At 36.0% G+C, this 24,973-nt stretch overlaps 1 protein-coding gene across 8 annotated transcripts in view; it reads right to left on the bottom strand.

Annotated features, from left to right (window-relative positions):
* Positions 1–24,973, bottom strand: part of LOC110023194 (anaphase-promoting complex subunit 1) — a 160,504-nt gene that overhangs the window by 72,224 nt on the left and 63,307 nt on the right. For all 8 annotated transcript variants that reach the window (XM_020722477.1, XM_020722480.1, XM_020722481.1 and 5 more), the window contains 3 exons: positions 17,197–17,656; positions 16,104–16,433; positions 7,567–7,650 (listed from right to left, as the gene is read on the bottom strand). In XM_020722477.1, the coding sequence (XP_020578136.1) occupies positions 7,567–7,650; positions 16,104–16,433; positions 17,197–17,656 (874 nt within the window). The remainder of the gene's footprint in view (positions 1–7,566; positions 7,651–16,103; positions 16,434–17,196; positions 17,657–24,973) is intronic.

The raw sequence follows: 24,973 nt of genomic DNA, 5'->3' as shown, positions 1-24,973 counted from the left end.
TTTTGTCATCCGGGGTCGCTCGGACGACGCCACCGATAATCGGGTCAAAAACGCGTCGAAATTCAAATTTCACATAATTTCGACCCGCGATCGATCGTCTCAAAAGGTTTACTCGAGCCCTCGACAAATAACAGTGCAAGCGATGCGAATTGTGGCGTTCGGACGCATCGACTCTCTGAATTGCAAAGTTTGTGCGCGCGGGAGTGCGAATTGTGCAGAATGTCACCCTAAGGCTCAGAAGGTCCTATAGGAATCTCTTTTGGGTTTCCTCATGTTGGTTTCACCCTTCTAAGTGCTAGAAGTCGATACCACACACGCAAAACTCCAGAAGGGGACAGAAGTAGGTTGAATTTCTAGAACGAGGTGGGTTCCATTTCTAAGGTTCTAAGATAGTCAAAGGGAGAACCCTAAGGCTAGATCCTAAACCCTAAGAGGAAGACTAGACCTCACCAAAAATGAGGTCAACATATCTCCATGCAGGTCACCAAGTGGAACATTCTCCACTGCAATCCCCCTACCTTCCCTTTCCTCTGTGGCCTCCTGTCTTTTCCTCATGTTGGGATGAAGTCTGAAGCACCTATTATCAGTATGTCCAAACATTTTACAATGGTGGCAATAGTAAAGTCTTTGTTCAGCAATAATCTTTTGTCAATATCCATTATGTTCAGTACCAAGCTAAATTTGCTCCACAGCAGGTAGAGTAATGTCCCTTTCAATCAAGATCCAAACATTTTACACATTTTACAATGGTGGCAATAGTAAAGTCTTTGTTCAGCAATAATCTTTTGTCAATATCCATTATGTTCAGTACCAAGCTAAATTTGCTCCACAGCAGGTAGAGTAATGTCCCTTTCAATCAAGATCCTTGCCACTGATGATCTGGAAAGATTAAATGTGGCACATCAGACTTGAGAGGTCTCCATAAAGCCAAACCTATATTAAACAGCACTTTATGATTGAAGAAATGCAGTTGAAGTCCAAGCAACTTAAACCATATGGGAAAAACAGGCAATTCTTTGCTTGGATCAAAATCTGGTGTCCACTTAAGAAGCTTCATGGCAGTCCCCTTCATAAGTATGGACTGCTTGGAAAACAGCCTAGCATAATCATCATCTCTGGATAGGTTTATTAGAATATGTCTACCCTCCAATAAACCCACTCTCCAAGCCCCATTAAATTTCAGACTGTCAAAGAATCTCCTGATATATTCCATCTTGAGAGGTCTCCATAAGAAATTTCCCTATGAGAGTGAACTTGCAGCTGTTAGTAAGTCCATGAATGTCTTCTTTAGAGTAAAAGTAAGTCATTTTCCCCCCTTTCCTTACTATAGGTTTAAATAAGGAGTCAGCACCCTCATGGTAAGCTTGAGGAAAGACTAAGGGTATGTTTGGGGCAGCTGCAGCTTATCCAGTTTCTGCTGATAAGCAGTTTATCCTGATAATCTGTTGATGAGCAGCTGATCCGAATAAGTTGTCTAGCTGTTTGGTTGGCGCTTAAGGAAAACAGCTGATTGTGAAAAATTGACAATTTTGCCCCTGTTCTGAATAAACAGTTTAGCTGTTTGGTTAGTGCATTTTGTAAACAGCTTATTTGAAATTTTTTTTCATTAAATGAATAATCTGTGCAGCAGAATCTGTTCTTTTCTCAATAAAATTAAAAATCACTGTTCAGACAAGAAAATACCAAAAAGTTGATTTATATTCATATAACTAAAGCATATCCGATCACATCAAACGAATATGTTACACATACAAAAGTCAAACGCATTTGCACATATTACTACAGTATAATAAGAACCCATAAAAAAAAAATAACATGTTAAAATGATAACTAGAAATATGATAATGTTAGCTTTACAATGTAGCAGCATATCACAGCCCATGCCACCTGCATCTGACACTCCAGAACCCTGAGCAAACATGTTCGACTGCGATATTGTAGAAAAGGAAGAACTCGAACCACATGTGGTGTTCTCCTGTTGTGACACTATTGAACTCCTAGCAGTTGTGTCCAATTGGGAGCACGTAGTCACTAGCGGTATTTCCACTGTTGGCCCATTTGAATTTGCAGTCATCCGTTCCTTGTCCCCACTGCGGGCACCTGTAGAATTGTCGTCTGTAACTATGTGTCTGTCGTGATGTAAAAATCAATGACGGTAGCTCACTTCAGCACATCATTTGCCCTGACTTCCCTGAATATCTCGAGCTCATTGTCCTGCAATTATTATAATACAATAAGGTAAGGGTAAATGCGATTGTGCGTATGTGGTGGATATCTTCTTCGTCCATACTACAAAATTTTTAAAAGAAAAATGAATTAACTTTAGTAACAAGAACAAAAGTATGCTATGAAAGTTAAATAGAACACATGAACTTTGGGCAAAACAAAAACAGTATATAATAAAATTGGCCACACATAAACAACAACCACATAAGTGAACTGTCTAAAACATCCACGAAGGAGATAAAAAAAGTGTGCATCACATAAACATAACATAGAACAATAGAAATTAAAGTACATAATAACTCAAATATTCAATCGTCCATAAAAGATCGCAAGTATTTCACTCGGTATTTCGGCTCCAACTTCATAAAAAATTGTCTGATGGTTAGATCTCGTAACACTTTCACGTATTGAATGTAGTCATCATCGTCTGCCATAACATCAGAATATGTATTGAGGACCTGAAGACACTCATCAATTGAACTGTCCTGCGATGAAGAAGACCGAGTTTTACATGTTTCAACAAGTGCATCAATAGTGTCTTTAATGAAAGCAACCCCTTTGTTCTTCTTTTCTACCCTGGGACATTTGGGCACACTCGTGGATTAAACATCTGTGTGAACATGGCTAGGACGGTCGCCTGAATCACCTATCTGCACGGTATCCATCTCTTAGGCTGAGCTAACAAACCCTATATCATTTGGGGTGAACGCATGAAGGTGAACGCATGAGTTTCTGTAGCGACAACCCCAGTGAACATTCCATCTAGCTTTTCCTCCATTACTGGATCAATGCCAACGAATTTAAATTTTTTTGTTGACGGCACTGCCTGATATAGATAACAAATGTGCATTAATAAAATAGTGTGAACTCAATGCGAAATTAAATTAAACATAAAATAAAAAGAGTTAATTATGCACATGTAGTTTTTCAGCTCATCATTCTTCTGGTGCTTCTATTGTGCGCTTAACTGGATCCCAACTCATTCCTGTTAATCCCCTTTTCAGTTCTTTCCATAGTTTTCAATCTTTCTTTAATTTGTCTCATTTGTTCTTCATTTTCATGCGATCGTAATTTCATGTATTGAATGTAGTTATCATCGTCTGCCTTAACATCAGAATATGTATTGAGTACCTGAAGACACTCATCAATTGAGCTGTCCTGCGATGAAGAAAACCGAGCTTGAAGATACATGTTTCAACAAGTGCATCAATAGTGCCTTTAATGAAAGCAACCCCTTTGTTCTTCTTTTCTACCCTGGGATGCTTGGGCACACTCGTGGATTGAACATCTGTGTGAACATGGTTAGGACGGTCGCTTGAATCACCTATCTGCACGGTATCCATCTCTTGGGCTGAGCTGCCAAACCCTATATCATTTGGGGTGAACGCATGAGTTCCTGTAGCGACAACCCCAGTGAACATTCCATATTATTTTTCCTCCATTACTGGATCAATGCGAACGAATTTAAATTTTTTTGCTGACGGCACTGCTTGATATAGATAACAAATGTGCATTAATAAAATAATGTCAACTCAATGCGAAATTAAATTAAACATAAAATAAAAAGAGTTAATTATGCACCTATAGTTTTTCAGCCTACCATTCTTCTGGTGCCTCTATTGTCTGCTTAATTGGATCCCAACCCATTCCCGTTGATCCCCTTTTCAGTTCTTTCCATAGTTTTCAATCCTTCTTTAATTGGTCACATTTGTTCTTCATTTTCATGCGATAGTAAGCTCTTCCAGTCATTTCTTTGAATTTAACCAAGATATTTCGCCACCCTTCTTTGCTAAAAAATATAATGGGTTTATTTCCCACCTCAACCTCCCTCACACATAAATCATAAAAGATCATAGTAATTTCTCTATCTCACATGACCGATGTTCCAGCCTCTTTAGCTTTACTCATTGAGTTCTGTCAGATTAACGGATAAACACAAAATGTTTCTTTTCATGGCAAAGAAATCACAAAACAAAAGAACAATTTCTATATCCACCCTCTAAAAATTTCAAAATAAAAAATTAGACAACAAAAGATTATAAAATAGAAAAATAAGACTTAAAGGACTCATTTCATCAAGAGGACAACAAAACTTCAATATTCTCCAACAATCAACCAAATATTGATCCAATATGTTATAAACAGTTAGATATATATGTACGTAAATGTCAAAAGCCAACAATGAAGTTTCAGAAAATTTCAAAATAAAAAATTTAGAATAAAAACTTGGAAACTATAAGAGTAAAACATCCCACAAAAGATCATAGTAATGAAGTTTCAGTGTTAAAGATGTAAATACATAGGAATTGTAAAATATGCCAGAAGCATCTAATAACATGAAAACAAAGATGTGTAAAAACTAAAAACCAAATATTGATCCAATATGTCTAGGGTTTAGAATAAAAAATTGGAAATTATAAGAGTAATACTTAGCACTTGCACCTTTTTAAAAGTAACAGATGATGATTGCGCCATCTAACAATAATCAACATACCTTAAAAGCTTCGAACCTTTCACCATCCAACAATAAACAAAACCTCTTAAGAAGTAACTTGTATATTTCAAATTTCCAACAACCAAAACAAATCAATTGCAAAAAAATCTCATTGAGTTTCACACAAACCATCAACAATGAAGAAGGAGAAGAGAGAAATTGAGATCAAAACATACCTAAAATAAATCTTGATGATTCCATTCTGAAGATAGAAAAATGTATTTCCTAGCTTGGTTTAATGATTGTGCATCTCTAGGATTCATCATATTTAAAAAAATTTCATACAAATCAAGAACTTGTAATCAAACCGACTTCATAGAGAGAAGCCAAAGGGGAATGCAACTAGCACATGACAATCCCAACAGGCAAGAAGCGATCAAACCGACAAAAGATTCCCATCCTAACAGCCAAAATAAAAAAAGTAGAACGATAAGACCGACAAAAGATAGCCATCCTAACAACCAAAATAAGAATTGAAACAGCATATTTCTATAATATGGTAATCACTAGATCTGACATTGAAGCAATATGTAATAAGAATTGAAACAACATATCTCTGTAATATGGTAATCACTAGATCTGACATTGACATTGAAGCAATAATTGGAGAAGAACGAAGCAATATGCAATCACTAGATCTGACATTGAAGCAAAATTTTAGGCAATATCTTGAGGGATCTATTTGCTTTTATGGATCAAAATATCGATATTGCTCATTTACTGCAGATGGTTAAAACGGATAGTGATTACATTGAAATCACTAGATCTGACATTGAAGCAAAATATCAGATTTAGTGATTACAAAATATCGATGATTGTTCCTTTAGGCAAAACCGTAGATGATTAAAAAAACTAAAGTCGCTGTAAAAGTGTAATGACAAAGAAAACGAAGAAGATATACCTGTAGCGAGGAAAACCGAAGAAGGCTACAGAAAAATCGAAGAAGGCTACAGAAAAATCGAAGAAGGCTACAGAAAAACCGAAGAAGGTGGAAAAGGAGTGAAGCCCGAAGAACCACTTCGAGAAAGAAGCAGATCTGTGGATGGTTCCCCTCCCCGCTGCTGGACTCCGGCGATGGATTCTCCGCTGCTAAATCCGGCGTCGAACAGATGTTATCGGAGCGAGCCTCAATCCGACGTCGAATGGCAAGATTATGGGAGCGAGCGGCGAAGCCCTACTGGATCCGGAGTAGAACGGCTTGCTGACGGGAGCGAGAGGCGAAGGGTTGTTGGATCCGGCGTCGAACGGGTTGGTGACGGGAGCGCTGGGCGAACGACTGCGATCCGGCTTTGAACGGAGACGAGAGCGAGAGGCGAAGCTCCTAGTCGGGGCTTTGAACAGAGACGAGAGCGAGAGGCGAAGCTAGGGTCACAGGAGAGGCGAAGGACAAAGCAAGGTCACGAGAGCGGGATCGAGGGCGTATTGCGTAAATTGGAATCGGAAAACGTGGACAGTGGACAGCGGGGGTCAGCCCGCGGTCCGCGTCTTTTACAATTTAGAAAACGCATTTTTCAATAATCTCTCGATAAGTAGGTACCAAACAGTGAGGCGGCGGGTTCAAAACGCCGCTCGGCCCTAAATCATCATATATTTTAATAGTTTCAAAACCCTTTCCCACAATGTCTGCAAAAGTTTGCCAAATCCAATGCATTTGGATCAGCCATCAGGGAGCCCGAGAATAGCAAAAGAGAAGAGCCAACAGTCCAAAGGAAGAGGGGATTAAAACCTTCAACCACTCAGGAAACAGAAAAGGCAGCAAAGTCAAGAGGAATAAATTCAGAACTTCAAAGCACACCAAGTATAAATACCAAGACCAAAAGACAGCAAAACAAAGCTCCACAACAGAAGCTTCCAACAGAGGCCACAAATCAAAGGAACAGCAAAATTTGAAGCACCAATAGCCCAGGAAGAGGAGAAAGCTTAGCAAAACCAGGAGAGATTGTGACAAACACTCCAAACACACTAGAGCAGTAGAGAATATCCAGAGAAAACCATCGCCAACTCTCCAACCTTGGCAGCAATCATCCATTTCGCAGAAACCCTAGCAGAGCACAGGGAATATATATATATATATATATATATATATATACATAACTAAGAGCCTTCACTCTCCAGCCAAACCATCCATGAATTCTGTTATATGCTTGATATATGGGTAAATTATTATAAGATGTCGCGAAACTCAAACAATAATTTGTATATCATTGATTTCGGTCAATGATGTGCCATTGAAGATACAAAACATAGAATTTATTCACATATAGTTATTATCAAAAAATTCACTAGCATGACATGTTTATGAAAACATGCATGAATAAACAACCATACTTGTATTCATGCATCAACATGTTTTCATTAGTTCCAAAAAATTCACATGTTTGTATTAATAAGTGCACACAAGCATTGTCTATTTTTGCAAATGAATATCTGTGCAAATAATTATGCTGGCAAACAATTTCCGTAACCATTTATCATAATCACAAAGGAATGCCCATTTCATAACAAGAAAACCAAATGCAGAAAGAACACACAGAAAGTTTAGCAATAATTTTGAAAGATACCAAATAATGACAAAAAAAGAAGCAAGTGGGCATAACAAAAAAGAAAACGGGCATTTAGATACATACCACTCAATTCTTATTATCTAACTAAACTTTAATTTTTACATACATGCATGAAATGGTTCCTTTCACCTTTTAAAAGTTAAAATTGTGGTATTTTTTAAGCGATATGAAAGAATTGGGTCGTATAAATGTGAATTTTAGGTGTTAAATATGTAAATACTAAATACATAAAAATTGGAAGGTATGTATGTAAATGCCCCAAAGTAAAATATAGAAGTCAACCTGCTGGAAGTCCTGATCAGTGGCAGTAGGGCTGGCAGGTGTTTGGATAGCCACAGGCCTTGCTGAGCACAATAATCGCCGAACCTATGTTAGAGAAACATTCAGTTTCAATCAATTCCAGTAGTTTAAATAAAGTAAAAGCAAACATGATTTGGAGATCATCCATCTGCATTCATCCATGCATAAAGAGCATTCTCATTAAGACATTAATATTCTAAAGCATAAAAATTTTGCCTATTGGTAAGACTTGTCAAGAAGATTATCAGTATGGGACGTCGTTAAATTTAAACAAATTTGAAAGAAGGGCTATTGGAATATGAAAATCAAAAGACTTGACATCCATTCGAGAGATGCATAAATGGAAACAATATGAATATCAGTCTCATTCTTCATCTCTTAACTAACTCGATCATTTTCTTACTTTCTTATCAGCAAATTCTACCTAAGTCATCCCAACTTGGATGTCATTCAAATATTCATATCAGATCTTTATTTGGTTGGAGAATTAGTTGGACTCATTGATTAATGTTATATTATTATCAGACTTTCTTTATGATTAAGCTATATTGACTCTTTCTAGATTTACATACTATTTTAGTAGCTATCCGATAAGAAAGCTAAAGTGTTCACCTCAATTTGATGCTTCCGGAAGTCACCTATCATCCCTCTATGGGTGAATTTTCCTATATTGCTTTTGCAGTACTTTCATCAATTCTTAATTATTTAGAACCTATTTTTGGAAAAATTTTGCAAGTTGATGCTGTTACCACTCATCTTTTAAGACCACCAATGGTCAGGATCTTGATGAACAAGGACATTACTTCACTTCAAAAGGAGGTGTGAATAGGCTAGAGGTTGAATTTGAAAGTAACCTGGAATATTACTCATGTACTAAGGTCTTTGCTCATAAATATTTTGGTTGCTTCAAGGCCCGTCTGAATTTAAGAAAAACAAACATTCATGATCAAGAGAAACACTCAAGTGATTAGCTTATATTTGCACTCAAAATCAGAGTCTAACAATAAAGCCTTAATCCCACTACGTGGGGTCGGCTACATGAATCTTTTTTCTCCATTGTGTCCTATTTGGTGTCATGTGTCATATTTTCCTATTTGGTGTCATATTTTCATTTAGTTCTAATAAATGAAGATCAATTTTTAAACAATAAACCCAAGTTTTCCTAGGTCAAACTCTGCCTTTCTTAACATAAGTCGAATCTAAAAATCTATTATCCTACTCGGATAATCAGATGGTCGACGTTTAATGTGACCAATCCATCTACGATGACTTTCTCTAATTTTGTCTGTCACTGGAGCTACACCAACCCTATCACAGATATAATCATTTCACATTTTGTCTCTAAGTGTAAAGCCACATATCCACTTAATCATTCTCATCTCGGCAACACTTAACTTAGTATTATGTTTCTCTTTTAAAGGTCAACATTCAGTGCCATAGAGCATTGCAGGTCTCAACACCCTCTTATAAAATTTTCCTTTCAGTCTAAGTGGTACCTTTCTATCACACAAAAGGCCCGAAGCATTACTCCACTTCAACCAACCAACTTGAATTCCACTATTAACATCCCCATCTATATCACCATCACTTTGAACAACAGACTCGAGATATCTACGTTCACACCTTTTAATAATTTGATTACCCAAAGTTACACTTTTGTCACTAGAACTACTACTAAAATTACATTCATGTATTCAGTTTTAGTTCAACTCAAATGAAGGCTTTTAGACTCCAATGTAGACCTCCATAATTCAAGTTTTTCCTGGGTTTTTTTTCTCTCGTCTTATCCACGAGAAGAATATCATCAGCAAAAAACATACACCAAGGTACATCCTCCTGTAAATGTCCAGTAAGACCATCCATAACTAAAGCAAAAAGATATGGGCTTAAAGCTGATTCCTAATGTAATCCAACAACAATAGAAAAATATTTGGCCAATCATCCTATTGTTCGAACACAAGTAATAGCTTTAGCATACATATCTTTAATGACTTGGATATAAGTCATATCAACACATTTCTTCTCAAGAAATTTCTTCATTTCTTCTCAAGAACTCTCCAAAGGATATCTCTTGGAATCTTATCGTAAGCTTTTTCTAAATCAATAAAAATAAAATGTAAATCTTCCTTATTATTTCTGAACTTCTCCATCAAACCTCTCAATAAATGAATAGCTTCCATGGTAGACCTACCCGACATAAATCCAAATTGATTAAAAGAAATCTTCGTAATACGTCTTGAACTATGTTCAATTACCCTCCCATAATTTTAAAGTATGACACATCAACTTAATACCTCTATAACTGGCACTCTTATGCATCTCCTTTATTATTAAAAATGAGGACCAAAATACTCTTCCTCCACTCCTCAAAATCAGAGTCCAGTTGATTTTTTTCTAGAGGATAAAACTATTGTCTATCACTGCTATTCATGCAGTTATATTATCTACAGTTATAATTGATACCATAGATATTAAATTTACTATCATGACTCAACAAAAAAGAAAGGAATTTTCAAGACGAAAAAAAGGTCAGACAATACTTACAAAACAACTATTATCTCTAACTTCTTAAGAATTAAAAATAATTTCTTTTTTGTTTTTTTTAAATCCAACAAAATGAAAGGGCCAAAAAATTCTAACATCAAAACTAATGATAAAATAGCATACTTTGCTCTGGTGTTACCCTATCTATATGATATACATTATGACGATGGGGGCCATTTAAGCTATAACAGTTTTGGGGTCTGTGGTTGATTCATTTCTTAGATTGACAATTGCAAAAGTCATACCTATATTCTTAAATAAAAATATGGTGTTAGCAACATTATTCCAACATTTTACACCATGATTGAAAATCAATTCGGGGTAAATATTATACAGTTTAGGCCGAATGATGCAAGAGACCACTACAATCAACTTTTAAATACTACTTCCAAAAACAACGTAAAATCTGCGAGTCATCATAAGTAAAAACATGACAAAAAAAAGGGCCCAATGAAAAGAAAAATAGTCAATTATTCAAACCGCTATAGCACTTCTATTCAAAATAGGGTTCCCATGTCTTATTGTGGGGGAGTTTTCCTCACTATAATATTACTAATAAATAGACTTCGTTGATGAACTTCAGAATATAAAACTCTAATTAAGTGCCTTGCAAACATTTGCGCCCATGCCAAAACTCTAGTGGTCTTACACTTTGGGTGTACCCCTTTTATTCATTTTAAAAATTAAAATCAAGAAAAATTAGACCCTAGAGCTCTTAATTTTCTGTCTCTTGGATACTCTATATAAAAATGTTACAAATGCTATCATCCTCCACATATAAAAATTCTATGTATTTGCTTATGTCACATTCATTGCCTCTTCATTAAGCATTCAACCACTCCAGTTTATGTCGATGAAATCACAGTTAAAAAAATAATAATAAACAAAACCAAATTTTGGGATGGTTTAATCAAACAAATTTGAAATAAAGGAAATTGAAAAACTAGAGTATATTTATTTTCTAATGAAAAAATGTCATTGATCTCTTTTAAGGAGTTGAAAAGCTAGTTGTAAACCAGTTGCTACGTATTAATCCAAGTCAAAAACTGGGAGAAGCTCAAGAAAAAAAGATAGTTGAAAAGGAAATTTATTAAAAATTAGTAAGACAACTCATCTACCTTGCTCAGACAATGCCACGCATTGCATGCTAATTTGGCATGATCAATCAGTTCAAGCATGAAACAAGAGAGCCACATATACAAATTGTATATCACGTGCTTTTGTAATAAGAGGTTAATATATTAATAATAAATACAAAAAATGGGTGTCGTTTGGAGGAGACGCAACCCCTCGCAAGAAACAAATCACATGCTTCTTTCGCACTTCCCTTCATTCAAACCATTGACAAGTAAAAGTAAGAGAGAGCAAATAAATCGAGAGTGAAAGGCAGTGAGGAGAAGAAAGAAAAAGAAAGAGAAGATATTGACCTTGCTTGCGTTACCATAGCAAACATCTTTGAGATGAGTGGTTTGTCTGCATGTGAAGGAAGATGGGAGAAAGGAGAAGGAAGCAATGATAGTAAAGGAGAGGAGGGAAGAAGAAGAATGAGAGGAGACGTGTGTTTCTTCTCTAGGAAGAGAACAGAAGCCTGGCCTGGCAAAAATTTAAGCATTGTGTGCAAACAGTAACAGCCGAAACTTACATATATTTAGGGTTTTAAGATATTAATTACTTGAATCGAAAATTTTGTTTACTTACAAAATGCTAATAATAGGTTTAACTTAATTAGATATTAAAGACAGAAGATTAGAGGCGAAATCAGATAAAGTTGTAAGGAGGGAAAAAACAAGCAAACCAAACATTTTAAGATAAGAACTTATATACTTATTTATATGTGTCATTTTTAATTATATGTCATTAGATAAAATTTAGGTTTTCATAAGTAGAATTAGAGGTAAGAATAGGGCGAGGTGTATCATCTTCCACAGGATGAGGGTGAGATGTTCATAGTTCACTGGGTCCCACAGACGAAGGATACGAGAGATCCGTAGTAGCTTCGCCACAGTATATCTACATGTTGCACTATGATTGAGAAGATCTGCAATCTCATCATCGATAGAGGAAGCAACAACAATTTGGCATCTACGAAAATGGTAGAGAAATTGGACTCATGACTCAAAAGCACTCCCAACCGTATTCCTGACGTGGCTCAAGGAGGATAGGGTCGGCATTAACCGGAGGTGTCTAGTAAAATTCTTAATTGGAAACCAGTTGCAAAATCAGATGTGGTGTGATATGATTCCTACTGATGCCTGTCGGACTTTGTTGGGGAGATCGTGGCAGCTTGACCTTAAGACTCAGCACGACGGATTCAAAAACACCTACGCAATTACCAAGGATGGAAAGCACATCGTCCTTCTTCCTTCGATGGGGCCTGAGATCACCAGTACACTTTCTAGTATAGCAGCAGTGGTGGAACCATTTTGGGTGACAAAGGAGGATGATAGGACTGAGACACTGGCTCTGGACACAAGACACTCACAACAGAGCATTTCAGGATATCACAGTCGATATCTTAGCACCACCATGGTCACCACAATTAAGGGAGGTTCAAGTTACCCTCACTTTAGATCAGATTGAGCAGACCTTGGGTCACTTTAGGAAAATTCAGCAGTATATGTCTGACATGCAGATCCATCTCAGTTCAGCAGTGGACCCCTAGAAGGTGGGATCGATATGGACGTATGCTCGGAAATGGAGAAAACTTCAATGGTGCTTTAGGAGGTAGCACAGCCAACAATGGGATCCAGGTGTTGCTAGGACTGCGGATCATGAACCATATGCTTCGACGAATGAAGTCAAAGCTACCCCAACCCCGGGAGACTGACTTAGAGCTTAGCTACCTCAGAGTTTACCTGCGGACGAGAGGCTGAACCGACCGGCCTAGCCAGGAACTACTAGGGCTACCAAAAAGGCGTTGGCTTTGCCACCCAAAGGGGACGGCTTCCCCTTCTATTTTATATACTATTATATATGTTGTTTTGTTTGCTTAGGGGTTTTAATTTTGGTCTTACTAATGTCAGATTTCTATCTAGCTCGTTGTCGACAACGGTTTTCCCGTCTAGGGTTGTATCCGAAGGCAATAAGGTGTGTCGGTTGTAACTCGTTCAAGGTGGTGATCTTCTCCAAAGCTTGAGGGATTCCTCGACTGTAAATTGATCCCGCGGGATGCTTATCTTCCCCAACTCCCTCTGTAACCATCCCTGGTCATCCTTCTTGATGTTGCTACCCATCTCCCCCTCTCCGATAACCTTGTTATCGCTTTCCTCTCCCGTGAACTTGTTGTCACTCTCCCCCTCCCGTGGCCTTGCAGTCACTTCCACTACTCCCAACCACACCGTCCAACCTTCTCCCTACCACTGTGCATTACCTGCATTCAACCCTTTTCTATTCCCCACGTCTCCTAATCATGTCACCAACCCACTCCCTCAAGTTCGCTGCAACCAACTGGCTACGGGCTTTTGTCCAGCCACCCTTCACTGCATTGTAACTACTTCTAGTCCATCCTACTACAGTGGCAACTCCCGCCAACACTGCTAGTTACTTCCGCAAGCCCTAATCACCCCTCTCACCTGTTGTTCAGCCATCATTTACCACCTTCGTCCTTGCCCTAGGTGCTACTTGCGTTTAATTGTTGTTTGGATGGTTGGTCGTTGTAACATTCTGAATTTCGACATTAATAATTTGCATATCTATTGTGGCTTGAGTAAACTTCAGTATCAAAATGTTCACTAAGTCGTGTAAACTTACTGTTTATAATTGATATGCGTGACAGGAATCATTTAGTTTACAAAAGAACTACAACAAATATGTATTATGTTGTGACGTGATTGTTGTTTATACCAACTAACCGTAATTCCTGAATTGGTTAATTCTAAACTATCATGTCAGGTCATGAAAAAAATGGTTCAATGCAGTTTGGTGGACCATGATCAACAAAGAACCATTAGGTTGACTAAGTTAATTGATAGATAATATTGTTGAAGGGTTAAATTGCCTTTAATTGTAATTTTTCGTATATTATTTCAGAGATATAAAAATCAGTTAAAAAGTTAAGAGACGATGTGTAAGAAATTGACACACCACATATTACTGTGAAAGCTAATGTTTTTATTGAGATGATGATTGGAGTAACTCATATGATTATAAACTCTCAAACTCAAGTTAGTTCTAATGGGGAAGGCCAGATGGACAAGTATTTGAACTATTTCATATGGTCGCCTCTCTTTCTGGAGAAGAAAGTTCAGTGTATGTTGAGAACTGACTATTGGGAGTTTGTTTATATGAAAGATAGTTTTAAAAAGGGTGTGGAAAGATTTTGAAAGACAAGAAAATAGAGACACAAATATATATGTCCATATGAGATTATGGGGAGGATTGGAAATGTAGCATACAAATTGGCTTATCAAAGCACATGCAATGTTTTCCATCTTAAATTCACTTAAAAAAAATTGCAGATGAAGTCGAGCCAAGCTCGAAAGAAGAAGGGATAGAGCAAAAGCCCAACGAAGCCAAGCGTTTGGAGGCGGAATCAGCGAATCGAATCTTATATGTATTTGAAACCTTTTAAAGTTAGTCATTTATATACTTATTTATATGTGTAGTTTTTAAATATATATCATTAGACATGTTTTAAGTTTTGATGAGTAGAATTAGTGGTAAGATTTGAAAAAACTTTTTTATTCCAAAGGTATTTGAAAGAAAAACAATTAAATTAATTAGCTATATTTAAGCATTTCTTATTAAAAATTATATATATATATATATATATATAGTTAGTCGAAGGAAACAAAGGAGGGAATAAGCTTTAAAGAGGTTTTTAAAGGAAAAGGTGATAAACTATTTTCTTGTATGTATTAAATTAAGGTTTCATTAAATACAAAACTACATTATTCCTTCATATACTTGCTATTATATTTTGAGGCATGTTGTAAATTAAAGAATTAACGAAATGAATGACAAGAAAATAAAAAAGCAAAAATAGTGATTTCATTGACCTTAAATGGAAGTAATTAAAAAATGAAATTTAAAGGTTTATGTCAATCAGGATTACTACAAGATGATAATGATAATAGAAGCGATGTATCCGTGCACGAAAAAAAATAAAATTCATAAAGGTATACCTTCGAGTGCAAATTTCTTAAGCTACCTACATGTACAATATTTTGAAGAAATATTTGCGCATGACGGTAATTCTAATATGAATTCTTTAAAATGTTAAAAGGGTAAATACTTAAATTAAAATGGGAAGTTTAAAATGAAAGCTTGCAGTATGATTGAGTAATGAATTACATTTCCTTTGTTAATTCACGCATAGCATTTGTATATTAATCAAATACATAATAAGATTGAAATTATTCGCTAAACTGTGTAAACTTACTGTTTATTTAGTTGTTTCATTCAAGTAAAACTGTAGATTGATATGTCTGACATAAAGAATTTAGTTTATCGAATAAAGATTATAGCCAATAGGTATTATATTGTGGTGTGGTTATAGTCATTGTATTGTTTGCTTCTGAATGGTGTTAATGTTGTGTTTGGTTGAGATGTTATTTTACTTACAGATTTTCTTGTTATTTCTGAATGAATTAAATTTAAATTTACTGTACATTATGATTTTTTAGTGGATTTTTTATAAGTTGGAAATTATAAAAATCTATAGAAAGTAAATGAAAAGTTAATACGGTTCGACTTTAGTTCCTGACTTGGTTAATTCTAAGCTATTAGAAAAGGTCATGACTGCTTTAGTGGATAAGAGGCTATGAGTGCAATATGATTCTATTCAAAAGGACAACAAACACTATACATCTACAAGGATGCAAATTATGCAAAATCACTAATTAAAAGAAGAACAAAATCAGATTGAATTTATAATGTTGTGGTATCTCATATAAAGGTTTAAACAATGTAGTACTCATTATAGTATATTCCTCAAAATGTATTAAATATAATGGACTGTAATGTTAAAATCATACCTCATTCAAACGAAGATCACGACCGAAACGTAACTGTGTGTTTGAATTGAAAATGTGCTCCATGCCATCTTCCACAGATTTCGTCGCATCTGCATCCTCTACTTTAGTAATACCGACTCTTGTATTCTCAGAAACAAATGAAGGAACCGTCACAGGCCGCAAATGAAGCCTGTAGGCTGGTGAAAAGGACGTTAAATTCACATTGTTTTGTATGTTCTCTTGTTGGTTAAAAGGCTTAAGAGATGCCATTGCTAGATCCTCGCGCCCAACAAGAACATAGGCTGCTGCAGGCCAATCTGAAGGAGGAGAATCTCTACACTTATCCAATGCCTTAAAATGCAAGATAATTCAAATATCAAATAACTAGAAATGAGATGAAGAGAACAAGCAATAATTTTATGTTTTGTATGTAAGAAATAGGGCATTTACATATACAGCACATAATTAGTATGTATTTATATATCCCGCGCCTAAACTTCATATTTACACACACATCACTCAAATTTTTAATATCATATCAAAAAGAGCGCTATAAGCATTTTTCTTAAAGTGAAATACACATTTTCCTGCATATGTTTAAAACACAACAGCGCTATGCATGTAAATATGAATGTTTAGGTGTGAGATACGTAAATACATAAAAATTGCATGCTACGTATATAAATCTCCCCAAAAATAATGTGAATACAATTATAATATGATCTTAATGGATAAGTATCAGTTCTCTAGACGAAAATGAGGTCCATAAGCATGCACTAAGAAGTGAGAAGGAAGCAAAAACAAATACCCAAAATTACAAATAAATTGAGAAAAATGTCAAAAAAACCCCTGGACTTTTTGCAGTGGAATATTTTAATCCCAGAGCCAACAGAAGCGTCAATTAGTCCCCAAACTATTTTAATATGGCCTAAAATAGTCCCCACGAAAGACTATTTCAACTTCAACTTAAAGAATCTGGGAACTAATTTGGCACTTTTATAAATTGTAACTAAAATACCACCATGTAAACAGTCATTGGACTATTTTGGCACTTTACTCCAAATAAATCATATATGGCATTACAATGCGAAACTAATACAATGAGAAAACTTACATGATGAAGAGGAAGAGAAACACCAACAGGCAGTAAATCAAGCTGCGGGTGTCCAAATCTTTCAGCAACCATAGCCAAGACAGTGAGTTCCTCTGGTGTCTGGGCAGTTCCCTTAGCAATGTCATAATATACGCCAGTAGAGAGTTTCTTCCCATTCCTCTCAGCGCCTAACAATAAACTATAGAAACATACAACTTTTCTTGCCCAGCACAAGGCATTACTGTTACCTTTAAAAATAAGAGATGGAAGGTAATTTAAATCAGCCAAATGACATCCCCGTCGTAGACAAGTTTCAAGCCAATGGAAGAGGCTTGGTGGAGCTCTTTGTGTAACAGTCCTTTGGAAGAAATAAATATCAGATAAGACACAGGGGAAGTCGCGAACATAATAATCGACATAGCTTGCCTCACCTAAGGAAGCAGCGATTTTACATAACAGAACAACGAGTTTCCACAAATCCCTGGAAATTAACCCGAAAGTAGCCATTAGCTTTATCATGGAAAGAAAAACCTTAAAAATTTTGAAAATAAACAATATCAACCAAAAAATTAAACATTTGGCAGCTATTTCCACAAAATAAAAGGGTGAACAATTTGCCGAGCGAAAAGCACTCTCTTCTCACTACCTAATATCTAGGCATCAAAACTAACAGATAATTAACTAGATCTTCTATGATGAAAATGAGTGCACAAATCATGAAAAGCTCAATGGGACTGTGATAAATTGAAGTTCTAGCGGCCCGACCTCTTGTTATAATTGGAATGAAAGAGGTCATCATCAGGAGTTGACAAAATTGATCGTTATTAGAGGCTTGGTGATCAAGAACTGGAGATAAAGAACTTTAGCAGTTGTATCAAACTTAATGTTACAATAATACATGGATAAATTTTTAATGGTTTAATAAAAGTTCGTTTTTGGATTTTAGATTCTAGAAAAAAGTAAATTATAAAATAATTTTGCTTTGAATTTGAACTTATTTAGTTCATTATTTGAATCTAGGGTTGCTTCTACAGAAAGTTTGCTTGGGTATTAGTTTTCATATAAGAGGGATAAGGACTGTTTTAAAAAAGTGTAATTGCGTGCAAAAAGGTTTAATTAGAATTCTCTCCCAAAATTTATTGTTTTATTCTTCCATCCCCCTTGTCATCACCACTAATAAAGCAGCAAAAAGTTAAAGTTCTTGGGCATTGCTGAAAAGTTGAAACAATGACAAGAAATGATGTAAATGGCATCTGACACCAAAGCATCTCTCTAAGGGTCCATTTGGGGGTAGTTGCAGCTTTTCATAAAGATGGTTGTAAAACTTTGATAGAGAGAACCTCTTAGGAAGCTACGGTAAAAATTATAAATATTTTTTTTTCAAGAAAACCATACAATAGCTTTCTTATAGCCGCCACACTCTAAGGCAATCCCAGGTAGCCCCTCTCTCTCTCTCAAATCAAGTTTTTTTACTTTATATGAGAAGGCAAATTTGTCTTTTGCCCCCCTAAAATATCACGTTGCCCTAGCTCTTCCCAAATTGGGCCTACATGGCAGTTTGCCCCCTAAAAAAAGAAGTTGGTTCCGCCCCTAACTGCAATTTAAATAATATAATTGCAAAAATAGCTTCCTATTAAAAAAATAATTTCTAGAAAGCAAATGATACCGGAAAAGAAAGCCCAAACCACAAAAGAAACACATAATTTTTGTTGAGTTGTGAGAGCTTACAAACTACACTTGGAAAGCAAGAAATACCGACAAAAAAATAAAGTATTTTTGTTGAACTGTAAGAGCTTACAAACTACACTTGGAAAGCAAGAAGTGCAGACAAAGAAACACAAACAACATAAACAATAAAAGATATGTGCGAGAGACAACGAGGACGGAGACTGCGAGGCAGTGGTATGAGAGGGTTGGGGTGGCAGCAACAGCAGGAAAGGGCTCTGATGGTTGGAGGAGTGTTGGATAGCTACAGAAAAGAGCGGGTGGGAGGATTGTTGGACAGCTACGAGGGAAAAGCAAGAGGGTTGCGATGGTTGGAGAAGTGTTGGACAACTGTGGGGGAAGAGCAAAAGGGGTCGTAGTGGCTAGATGAGGGTGGGTCAGTGATCGACAGCGGGAAGGAAGAAGCAGAGGTGGCTAGAATGACGGAACGACAGCAAGAATACGAACATAGGGTAAGATAAATGCCTCTCGAGGTCGATCTAAGGCCGGAGCAGCACTCAAACCCTTGGAGACAGTCACCATCTAGGATGAGAGACAGCCGGAACACTTCGTTTCTTTCAGATACAACCCGCAAAGGGGAAAACTGACATAAGTGGTTGTCCTAATAGAACACTGAATTCTTAAGCAATAAAAGACTTCTCCCTAAGCAAAACAACCCTTATGTATAAGAGGGATTAGAACTATATTAGACAATGCTTTTAGTTAATGAATAGAATATAATAGGCAAGGATTTATAACAGGCAATGTTCTAAAATAAGGAAGAGAATAAAAATAATAAGAATTCATAATTTAGGCAATATTTAAAATAGGAAGAAGTCAGAATAGGCAAAGACTAATAAAAATTAATAGAAATTAGAAATTCAGAATTTTCAAGTGGTAGGAAAGAAAGAAGGGAGAAGGAAAGAGGGAATAGGAGAAAGGAAATAAGGAAAGGAAGAAGGGGGAAAAGGGGGTTGGCAAACACTCCCCCCCAGAAGAGGACCAGTTGATTCCTCTCCAAAGCTCCGCGTCAATCTCCTGAAATTGGGGGAGCTTCGACCTCATTTGTCGAAGCTTCCGGATTCTCAAGTACGGTGTCAGATATGTGAAAATGAAATTGGCTGAAATACTACAATCCCTTGGTAGGTCAATTTTTTAGGCATTGTCATTCCAAAGCACATTTTGGTAGAATAAGTATCTGTCCACCTTTGGCACGCCCTGAGCTGGAACTGTAAGTAGACGAGTATTCTCATCACTTAGGTATCGAGTCATTCTAGGAGTAACCTGCTTCTCCCATTCCTCAAAATTGGCTAAGTGCGGTTGAGAAACTAGTATGGGAGGAGAGATCAATGTTGGGGTGAAATTTGTGGCTAGCTGTACCTACTCACTAGCACCTCCTTAGGAGAGACCTCATCTTTATTAATTGGACCTGGATCCTATTGAAGAATTTTCTTCCCCATCAAGCTCTTAAGGTCCATTACAAAGTTGGTATTCACCTTTTCTGCCAAGACATAAATTCATCATCAAGTTTAATGCACTTGTTACCGTTCTAACGTGGAGAATTTATGTTTGTCAAAGTGCGTAAATTTTGGTAATCAAAGATTCACCTGGTAAAATTTCTTAGTGCTACAAATAATTTGACAAGATGAAGAAATTATATGCCTTTGGGAAGACTCCACTTTACTCTCGTGAGGAGAGTTCTTGCCTTAAAAAACAAAGAAGAATATTCAGTAATTTGTTCATGCAAATCTAATTTCTCATAAATGATGAATAAGCAAACCATAAAGCTGAACTATACTCATTTTCATATTATCTTAGGCCTAAATCAATTATTGGCATAATTTTATTTGTATTCAGTCTTTAAATATTTAAAGTAGTTTTGATTATAACAAGTAAAAGAATTACTTATCCAAAATTAGGATTATTTTTTCTAAATATGACTTCTTGTATGGAGTTTAAACAATTTATGAACTTACTCAACTATAAAGAATCTTGGTTTTTATTTCAGAATTTAATTCTCGTCTTACAGATTTAACATAAATAACTTGTGAATTCATTTTTTGGTATATTGTCATTTGCTTTCTTCATATTTCCCATAGCTCTTCACAATTCCAGAGAGTTTACTGCATCAACATGTAAAAGCCAGTCCAAAAAAAAATAAAAATAAAATTGCTGACTCATGTGATCCTCAATCTGATTTGATCCTCGATCTGATTTGATGTTAGAACCGCAGTAAGAGGAAAGACAGTCGTTGTCACCGCGATAGGTTCCAGTGTATGGGAAGGAAGTGTGAAGAATTGTTATCTCTGCACCTGACGCTTCCGGAATAGGAGCTGTGAGACTATCTTGATTTTTTGTTCGAACATTATCCGGAATAGTATGGTCAGGAGAAGGAATCCCAAGCGCAGATACAAACTCCTGACTTGTGATGATTCCCTCTTCGGTTTGGTTGTCATCAGGTTCGCTGGGAGCGCGTTAAAGCACACGGGGTGTACTAATAGTATGTTTTTGCTTTTGATTATTTGTTCTCAACTGTGGGTGCAATCTGAAATATTTATCTCGCAGGTGTCCAAACATCTTACACTGTTTTCAGTAGCAAGGTTTTTGTTCCATAATGATTTTTTGTCAATAACCATTGTGAGCAAATCCAAGTCAGACTTCTTCTATATCTGGTAGTGTAATATCTCGTTCAATCAAAATCCTTGCAATAGAGGGCCTTGAGAAATGAACTGTAGATAAGTCTATCTGCAAAGTTTTTCCAATGATAGTCTCAATTGCATATAAGGTAAGTAGGTCAAAGAAAAGAAACTTGAGTTCAGGTAATGAGAACCAGTATGAGCAATTGGGGGTTCTTGACTGGGATCGAAATTAGGGATCCATTTGAGCAATTTCATATGTTTGCCCTCAATTGTGATGAATTTCTTTGAGAAAATTCTTGTATAATTATCTTTTATGCTCAAATGTATCATAACATGTCTTCCGTCGAAATGATTTACCTGCCAATCCCCAATCAGTTTGAAATCTTCAAAAACTTTACTAATGATATCCATCTTAGGGCAACCTAATTGGAACTTTCCAACTAGTGTAAATTTGTATTTTCCTGCACGAGTTGAAATTTCTGCGTCAGAGAAGAAAATTGTTGTTTTGCCCGCCTTTTTCTCAACTTTTTTTATTAGATTACAATCGTCATTTCCTGCAACAAAATCATGAAAAATCTGCGGGAATACCGCACTATCTGCGATGTGTAAAAGAGAGCTGTGTTTGTGAAATATTGTAGCATAGAAGGGTTTGCCCACCTCCAAAGTAGGTTCAGTCCCAAGAGGGGCATGAAAAGCTGCCATGAAGAAAGGCAGTCGAGACACTGCAAGGAAGCAGCAGACGACTGGCTTAGACCTGGGTCAATTGTCTAGCAGAGCAGTGTCGAGTTGAGACCCGGCTCAGCTGTCGAGCAGAGCAATGTCAAGCTGACGCTAGAGCACAAGGCCCGCACGAACAGCTCTCCAACCAGACCGCAGCACGGCGAGATGACTCGACGAACGCGAAGCACAGTTCTGCTGCCAGAAACGCGACAACGCGACGACGCGACGACGCAAGCACCAACGTCGACGACGAAGACGATAGACGGCGCGAGAAATCTGTGTAGCAGATGCTAGGATTCGCCGTGAGGCAAAACCCTAGCAGAGCGAAACGCGAGCATAGTGGATATATGACTATTGATTTTGGAAAAAATATAAATGTATATTTTTAGTATAAATTTTGGACGGAGACTCCCATTGACGAGTATTATAACTAAAATAAAAAAGCAATTATAAAGTTGATTTCTTTATTATATCATTTTTTTTTATTTTTACTGACTTTTTACAAAATATTATTTAGAATATAAATTAGTTTAATTTAGAAACTTTTTACCCACTAAGTAGTTTAGCTCGTACCTTCAACTGCAAATATTTTTCAGCAAAACATGTTATATAATAAATGAATCTTATAGAACAAGTGCACATTAAACGTCTTAAATGGTTTGGTCACATTAAACGTCGACCATCTGATGATCTGATTAGGAGAGTAAATGTTTTAGATTCGACTTGTAGGCCTCGGAAGACTTGGGCTTATTGTATAAACAAAAATCTTAATTTACTAGAACTAAATAAAATTAATACACTAAATAAGATGCAATGGAGAAAAAGGATTCATGTAGCCAACCCCACATAGTGGGATTAAGGCTTTGTTGTTGTTGTTGTTGTTGTATGGAACAAGTGCACAAACGTGGAGAAGCTTGGGAAAATAAGTACAATATTTTAATTTTTACTCTTCTTTCAGTTGTAAAAGTTTAGATTCGAAAAAGTTCAGATGCTTTTGTTTAAGAAATAGAATTATTTAGATAGTTTTCTTTATTCTGATCGTTCGTTTCTACCTTGATATTCCAAGCTCTAGGGCGGGCGAACAAACTCATATAAATTGACGGACTGACATGAGGGACATACATAAATAGAGGAGTAAGATACAAAAAATAAATTTTCTCTTGCTTTAAGATTATTCACTGAAGTTATTGTCGCAAAGTTGATATATATGTGTGCAAGTTGGGTATGATTTAGAAATATTGATGTTTAAAAACTTAATTGTCTAGATAATATTTTTTGCCTTAAATTTTAAGAATAATATGTCTCTACAGTCCAACCTTTCATTCCCATCTTAGTAATCCCAAGCCCCTTGCCAAGTTGTGTGACACTATAGCCCTTCATAAAATCATTCAAACACTAAAGTGAGCTTAAATGATAGCCATGTACCTTTCCGCATATCATAAAAAATTCATTTGAAAACCAATTTAAAATTCATGCAAATCTCAACTCACAATACAATATCACATAACGAATTGCCAATAAAAGAATAAGCTTGATATTTTGATTTTAGTTGAGACCAATCTTAGAAATGAGTCATAAAGGATTACGGATAAAATTGTGATAGATTTGTGTTTATAAACAACACTATGTAAATTCCAGTATAAGCGTACGAAGAAGTCATTTTCAAAAAATTTGAGCATAAAAAAATTAAAAAGTTAGATGAGACAGATAGGAAGAAGTTATTTGAGCATACACAATGGAAGGTTGAATATATGCCCATAAAATAGATAAAAAGTAAAATTCATGGGGAAGCATTAAGTAACAAGATGCGTCTATGCTCGGCCAAGAAATGTATTCAAATCCTAAAATGACAATATGCAACGTGCTATGGCAATATGCAAATAAAAAAAAACAAATATGAAGAACAATTGGGAAATTATATTTATTTTATGAGAAAAACAAACCAAACAAGAGAGCATGATTTTGTTAAATGAAAATGTCACATAGGCTTTTTCTTCCCATATTCATGCCTCCTAGTAACAACATAGAAGGGCGAAAAATATTAGGGGTTAAATCTCAAGGTAATCCTCCGGTTATTCATATGTGGCTAATTTTATCCCAAAATATCACATTTATCCAATTTAATCATAGGATTAAACAAAACAAATCCAAAAGAATATCTTAATAGACTAAATTGAAATTATTTTTGTATAATCAATGGACTAAATTGAGATCAATTCTATATCACAATTTTCACATAAGGAATCATGTCAGATCATTTACTATAGGTGAAAGACTAAAGTGGAGAAATGTGATACCCTGGGCCTAAATTGGCCACATAAAAACAATCAAAAGACTAGTTTGAGATTTAAACTCAAATTTTTATAATAAAATGGCTTTCATAACTAGCATTATATGGCAATGTAAGTATAAAAATATTTTACGTAATTGCAGTTTTCCGCTGCCAGTAAACTTATCCCATTAAGACTCATTAAGATTTAGTAGAATTAAAAAATTATAGTTCAGTACATCTTAAATACACAACAGCAGGCGCAGAAACAGTTACTTCCATTTTCAAGAATGTCTAGTGCTTCAACTCATAGTAGCAGCCAGAATTCCTCATGGTGAAGGACTGGAAATCAAAACACCTAGAGTTGGGTAGTAGCACACGTCAATCATACCCAACTAGAATTTTAAATTTTCAAAATTAGTTTGATGTGGGCTTGTTGACCTCATTTTTAGTGAGGTCTTAGCCT

The sequence above is a fragment of the Phalaenopsis equestris genome, unplaced genomic scaffold (genome assembly GCF_001263595.1).
Source record: "Phalaenopsis equestris unplaced genomic scaffold, ASM126359v1 Scaffold000223, whole genome shotgun sequence".
Lineage (NCBI taxonomy): Eukaryota > Viridiplantae > Streptophyta > Magnoliopsida > Asparagales > Orchidaceae > Phalaenopsis > Phalaenopsis equestris.
This window is presented reverse-complemented; position numbering and strand designations above follow the sequence as displayed.